The 7,243-nt window shown below is 39.3% G+C and overlaps 1 protein-coding gene across 4 annotated transcripts in view; it reads right to left on the reverse strand.

Annotated features, from left to right (window-relative positions):
• Positions 1–550: 550 nt before the first annotated feature.
• Positions 551–7,243, reverse strand: part of ADGRG6 (adhesion G protein-coupled receptor G6) — a 204,163-nt gene continuing 197,470 nt past the window's right edge. For 3 of the 4 annotated variants that reach the window (XM_019527071.1, XM_019527073.1, XM_019527070.1), the window contains one exon: positions 551–1,917. In XM_019527071.1, coding sequence (XP_019382616.1) covers positions 1,739–1,917 — 179 coding nt within the window. In that variant the 3' untranslated portion in view covers positions 551–1,738. Of the gene's footprint in view, positions 1,918–4,614; positions 4,662–7,243 lie in introns of all 4 variants that reach the window. The other variant, XM_019527074.1, reaches the window with a different exon arrangement.

Genomic DNA, 7,243 nt, shown 5'->3' on the forward strand with positions numbered 1-7,243 from the left:
TCAGAATTAAATACAGTTTTGCAAACAGTGCAATGACGTTGAATTCAGGTTATGTTGATTGATCATTACATCTCAGATGATCTGTATCCATATAAAATTTAACCAACTACTGCCAGAAGAAAGTGTGATAATACAGACTGTACAAGTGCAATTTGGTGGAGCTCAATTTTGTAGTGTACCATACGGTAGCCTTTAGATGCTTATACATTGCAATGTCATGTAACAACAGGTCTTTATGCACAACATGACTAAAATACAGGAAACACACAAGCTAACGTGGGGTTGAACATTTTTTGACATATTTTAACTGATATCCTTATAGCATCATTCAGTTCACTTAGATTGGCTTTGTACATACTGCTGTGTCTTTTGTTATACATACCACGTACGAATATCTGGATTAGACCCATTTTGCTTGGTGAAAATGGGTGTTCAGTGTTAGATCACACCAGCACAGTGGTACAAAGGGGGCGCATCTATATGAGACGCTACTGCACAGTGGTTAACTGTATTAGTGAGTGCTAAATAAATGTTCAGTAACTGGAGTTACTGCACAGTAGTGCCAATGAACATCTTTTAAGTGACACTACTGCACAGTAGCCTAATAGTACTGCACAGTAGCATATTGGCACTATTAGTGCTGTGATGTGTTACTACACAGTATTATTTGGCTACTGCACAGTCAGTGTCTCATGGAGACATGCCCAGCGAGATGTTGTCTTTTCATATGGAATGATGCATGTATGAATATCAAGGCATTTGACATTGTGTAAGCATGGGAATACCTCATTTACCAATTTTTTATCATTTCAAACCTCATTTGCATGTAGGTGGACTTAAATGTGGGGAGTTATCACTAACTTGCATTCCCATATCAGCAAGAAAATACTGCTACCGATTAGTGTGATTGGTGTTTTTCTATACAGAAGGATTCAATTTGGTCCAGAAGGTCCAGAGTTTTCAGATTAGTATTCATATGCAAATTTGAATAATGTTTCCTTTGTATTATTAGGCCTGGAGGTTTATTTATTTGGTAAGAGTAACTCTTTGAGACTGGAGTTAGGGTTTTCTTCACCTGTGAAAAGACACTGCAGTAGTGGATAGCCAAGCAGCAAGAGTTTAAGAAATACAGCGAGGAAAAATCCATGCTATTCATAGAGAAGAGATCATCAATTAAGAAAGCTGCACAGAAGAGCCTGTATATTTTCCAGATGACTTTTTCTCTTCCTTCCAAAGGACTCAAGTCTTGCTTCAATTCAGTCTAAATTACTTGGAGTTGGATTTGTAACTCTTCTTTAGTCTTGTGTATATATATTCAAGTGTGATCTATCTATCTATCTATCTATCTATCTATCTACCTACCTGTGTGTGTATATACATACATATATACATACACACACATAGAAAAGGGTGTGGAGTGGGATGCGGAAGAATTCTTGCTTGGTATAGGATCACACTTAAAATCTGCTGTCCTGGTAAAACCTGCTGTCATGTTGGCTGGCACAGATTGGAAAACAGTTTTTATTTCATGCTGGAAAATGGTCAGTGCTGAAACCATATTAGCAAAGACAACTAAGTCTTAATGGGGGAAGTCTTCTTGTATGGAATTGCTTAACAGAATGGCAGTGTAAGTAAGAAAAATAACTACATCTTCTTGCTCAGTCTCCAATTCCTCCATTGTTATGAATCTCCAGGCTCCTTTTTTCCTCTTTCTTTGGTTCAGAAGTTCAGAAACCAGTTAGAACTTTGTGCTGTGGCTGAAGGTATCTGACATGATAATGTTTTTATAGAAATTGTCAGAGTGAGCATTGCAGTACCCCTTGACCTTGTCAATAACCTGATGGACAGGGATGATTGATGTCTGTTCTCCATCCATTGGGGAAAATTTTGATGAGGGCTTCTCAGTGAAAATATTATCTAGGGAGGGAAAAGGAAGGAAATTAATGCTTTTCAAAAAGGCTTGTTATTTAGCAGATTGGGCACCTGCTGGCAATTCCCATCTGTGCACTGATGCAATTCACCTTTTAGTTCAATTACCCTGATGTTTTTTTCATGAAAGCCATTCAATTGCTTGTTATTACCCTTCTATGTGCTTTTCAATTATATATGCTATACACCAAATTCACATGTTCTAACCTACAGAAATTTGGCGCATCTCTCCAATCCTTTTCCAAATCCTCCTGCCTCTCTCACATCCTATATTCTTCCACATTCTGACACTGAATCTTATTGTGCCATGCTACATCAGTTTAGCCACTCATGCTTTAGAATTGGCATCAGTATTACTATATTATAATAGAATGGATGATTTGAATATTATTTTGCAAACATCTGGGAAATGAGTGAGTCAAATTATAAAACAGTAGGAAAATGCTAGCGAGAAGAATGTAATAGGGTGAATAACAGAAATTAAAAAGTTATTAAATAATAACAAAATTAATAATTGAATGTAGGAAAATATAATTTACAAGTAAAACTCAATGAGCAAGTTTTAAAACTGCCCTTATATTTGCACCCATGTGACTTCCCAGCACGTGAAGAATACAAACTAAGGAAACATTGGACTAGTGTGCAGTACCAAAAGGAGGAGGAAAACATGTTTATATTTCATGTGCTCTAAGCCAAGTATGAAATATAGAGGAAAAAAAAGGAAATAAAATATATCTTTGTCTTAATTTCTTCTTCAGGTTTCTAAAGTTCAGAACTCCTGAAGTTCCTGATGATGTTGGTAAAAATGCTTCTGATGACCAGATTGAATGTTACTATCATGAGATCCTTACCTGGCTTGCCAGGGCAGTCAAAGAAGAGACGGCATGAAGTTCTAGCTAGTCTTTTATCTCCATTTTACATGAGGGAGCTAGCTAAACTTGCTACTTAGATATAAGGAAAAAATATTTTGCTTTTGCTAGGTGGATTTTCTTTTTCTACTTTTACCCACTAAAACTGGCTGCAAGAGACTCCCGAATTTCTTCACAGCAGTCATCTTTATCCCACTAAACTTTCCTCATATACTCTTCAGTTGAAAACTCTTTTTCAGATAGAAAAAGGAAATATCCACTTTGAAGGCTAACAGAATCACTGTTCTGAGTTTGGCCAGTAGGGAGAGCTCATGTAGTGAGCAATCATCTTTTCCCTTTTTCTCCAAATACATTGTTTTGATGAATTCCCTTTTCTCTTCCATTCTCATGAATAAGACCAGAAGTCATTCTTTTAACACAAATTGGATAGGACCCAACAAGAAGTGAGATAGCAAGATGAATAGTTTAATGAAGGAAAGCACCCTGAGCCATCTGTTTGATACATCTTTAAGTGAAAGTGTGTAACAACTTTCAAATATTTACTTTGCAAAATGTATTTATTATTCTTAAGCCTAGTATATTTATCATTTTAAATGGTGTATTTGCTATAAAATTATTTCTAGGAGAAATATATTGATTACCAAAGAAAACAAAATGGAAATGCAATTTAAAAAAAAATGTTTCATGATACCAGATCATAGTGCTCATAAAAATTTGCTATATGAAATTCTGCTGTCATTGCACATAAAGAGAAATGGATTATAGAGAGGAAAATCAACAGCTTCAGTCATGGAAAAAAGAGCCAGGCTCAGGCAAATCAGAATAATATTTCTTGAAAAGCAGGTGCAAATGTCCAATGAATTACAGCAAATAATTCTGCACCCTTCTGCAAACTGCTGGATACTGCACAGTCTCTCAGTTGTTTTACTTTCTAGCCAATGGTTTTAGAATTTGGAATGTTTCTATTTATTTTATTTAAAATTTTAAAATGGAGTCTTGTTTCTTAGGGAAGGTTGTTTCCAAAGTCCTCAAATAGTTACACTTAGATTAAATGAGGCTCCATTAACAAGTCACATTTCCCAAACAAATGTTTTTCTACCATGTTCCCATGGCATATAGGACTCTTTTTCTTGAGTTCAGTGGACTTTGGACTACATCTCATGGATGAAATCTTGGTCCTGTTGAAGTTAATGGGAATTTTGCAGCTGACCCTAGTGCAACCAGGATTTTACCGCTTGTTTGCAACAGCAGTGTAAAAGGTATTTCAGCCCTGAAAGTGACCAGTTATGGCCAGTCCCATGTCACAGCTGTGCCAGAAGTCTCTGAAAATTCTCAAGAATGATTTGTTTTGTGCATGTTATCAAACATTTACCTTGTGAACCTTACAACAAGGTTTCCAGGGGTATCTGAAAAACATTGTCCGTCATACGGATAGAATTTATCTTTAATTGAAAGATATTTAAAACCAATGGCTAGGAGACTATATTCTGCCAGGGTCACAGACTGTACTGAGAAACAGTATCTTACAGCTCCCAAAAATGGGGTAAGCATTAAGGCTGTGGCATGGTGCATTTTTCTAGAAGAGTTATCTTTCAAACACCTCATGCCCCAGGCAGAGCACAGACAGTCAAGAGTCTGAAGAATACTTGCCCCCTGAATCACAGCAAGGCAGCATTGATGACCAAGATGTGTATAGTGAAAAACAAGCAGTGTTTCTGATTAGCAATAATCCTTTGTGCCAAGTAGGACTTCATGCAAGTGGTACCCCTCCACCCTGTGCAGATCATGCATCCAACAGAAGCAATGCACACTTTACCTGGAGTGCTCCACCTCTGATGAGGAAATGCTCTTAGAAGACATTATCTATACCATAAACACATGAATGTCTGGGTCAATTCCAGAAAGCAACAACTATATTAACATCAGCTACCAAGACATGCATCTATTACACACACACACACACACACACACACACACACACAAGGACACATAGGTTACCCAAGATATCAAACTCAGCAGGATAGCCATGGTGGACAGTGGACCTTGAATCAAATGTGTCAGCGGTTTTCAACCTTTTTTAACAAGTGTACCTCTTCTGTCCCGAAGTTTCAGCTCATGTACCCCTTTATATTAAAATTATTTGGGGGAGCTAAGTATGTGTGCATACCCCTCACCCCCCAGCAGGTAAGTCTGTAGGGGAAGGGAAAAGGCCATGGGGTGGGGGAAGATTGAGGCCCCCTGTGGTGAGGAAGGGTGTGGGGCATAGACAGGGGAAGGGATTGGGATGGATGGGGCCCCAGCTGCGCCAGGGTGTGGGACAATCAGATGGCTTGTCCAGGAGGTTGGGGGGCTCCCGCTGTTGTGTGCACCCCGGCAGAGGCCTGGGAGGCACATGCCCCCCGTCTGTGTGTGGGTTGGAGGTGGCTGCTGATGCATGCTGGGCTTTGCGTGCCTCTGTAGCTGCCCTGGGAACAGTGTGATGCCACATGCGTTCTGCTGCGGGGAGGGCAGGGGGTGTGGCAAAGCCCAGTGGCGGCAGGCATGTGGTGTTGCACCGCTCCTGGGGCAGTTGCAGCGGTGCGCAAAGCCCAGCATGTAGAAGCAGCTGCTTCCACCCCACACACATATGGGGGGTATGTGCCCCCCAGGCCTCCATCGGGGTGTGTACATTAACAGGACCCTCCCCCCCACGGTAATCCCTACAGCTTCTTAAAGTACCCCTAGGTGTACGCGTACCCCCGGTTTACAACCACTGAAATAGATCGAAGCTAACTTGTAATAAGTGCCAACTTAGTGCCATAAAAGTTGGTTTCAAGGAGAAAATAGATATTGAAAAACTACATCTACCCATAATCACTTTTGATTGTTGCTACTGAAAAGAAAGCATAATAGAATATATATTTTAAAAAGGCACATGAAATTAAAAGAAAACAAGCAAACAATAGCACTGAAAAATAAAAAAGGCATAGAATACTTTGATGTCCCCTGATTATATCACCAGCTAGGATCCATTTTAGGAAATATCTTAAACTCATAGAACTTCCACTCTGCTCTAGGGGTGCCTGGATACATGATTAAATGAGGCTGCTGAAGTGTTCTAATTAGAATGCTCCAGTGTGTTGCAGCGTCATGTGTATTCAGCATCCCAAGTTTCAAAATGGTGGCAGGGCCCTTTAACTAAAACTTGTCAAACATTCTTTAGTTAAAACACAGCACCCCTGCATCCATTTTGAAATGCAGGACGCTGAATATATGTGACACTGAGGCATTTTAATTAAAGTGGCTGTCCAGGAGCTGCTCTAATTAAAATGCCTCTTCCTCCCACCCTGGAGCATCTGTCTAGACATAGAGTTTCAATTAAGAGATGGGTAGTTTTAAGTTACAGCTCTCCCAATTTCCAGTGGAACTGCCCCAAAATATGCAGTGTTATTATCTCATCCCTTGGGTTTCTGGCCACACTTCTTTCACAGCTGGCCCCTTCAAATGGTAACAGTGGCAAATTTGCAGTGCTGTGATTCCACTTTAGCTTGAATTTCTACTAACACGTGTTACAGCCCTGATTCAACTGGCAAAGTATATTAGACCTTATTAATTTCTTCAGTGGTAGTTTATATACTAGTTTTAAATTGTGAGTTGGCACTTGGGAATAATAAACTTGCTTGAATAATAACATCTTTATTTTTTCCTTTCTTTGGGCTAGACCCTTATGTCAGAACTATATGTCCCAATTATAAAGAGCTCCAATTATTAATACGGAGAGTTAAGCAAACAGTAGAATCTTGAATCCTGATCTGCAGCTAAGGCTCTAAGAATTAAGCTTTAAGTTGAAAAAATTTATTCAACTTCCTGGTTTAACAAGAGGATCGTTTTTGACATGGTTTAGGGATATGAAGTTTTTCTTTACTTGTTTTGGGCTTTCGTTTGTTTGTTTTTGGTTTCACATTTTCTTCTTATTCTTTCTACCTGAATTTGATTATTGGGAACACTTTTCCCTCTTTTTAGTACATTTTATTTATTTTATTTTTAAGATTGCACTGCAGACATATTCAGGGGAGTGAAAATGTTTGGTCTGGACTGTGGGCTCTACACAAAGAGCTTAATTCACTGAAATATTTAAAAGTGTTTAACTTTGACTATGCTTTTATCTTTAAGCACAAGTAACAAAGCAAAAATACTGGTGTAAAATACTGGTGTAAAAATACTGGTGTATAATACTGGTGTAAAATTGCTGTACTGGGCACTCACTGCTCAGCTTCCTTAGCCTGAGCAGGGCCAGCAGGGGACTGCATGCTTAGGGGCAACCAACACGGGTTCATCAGTGGCAGGTCCTGTCAGACCAACCTGGTGGCCTTTTACGATCAGATCACCAGATCATTAGATGCAGGGGTAGCAGTGGACATAGTCTTCCTGGACTTCCGGAAGGCTTTTGACACTGTCTCTCACCC

Source organism: Gavialis gangeticus, unplaced genomic scaffold (assembly GCF_001723915.1).
Source record: "Gavialis gangeticus isolate Ggan-Ray unplaced genomic scaffold, GavGan_comp1, whole genome shotgun sequence".
In the NCBI taxonomy this organism is placed as follows: Eukaryota; Metazoa; Chordata; order Crocodylia; family Gavialidae; genus Gavialis; species Gavialis gangeticus.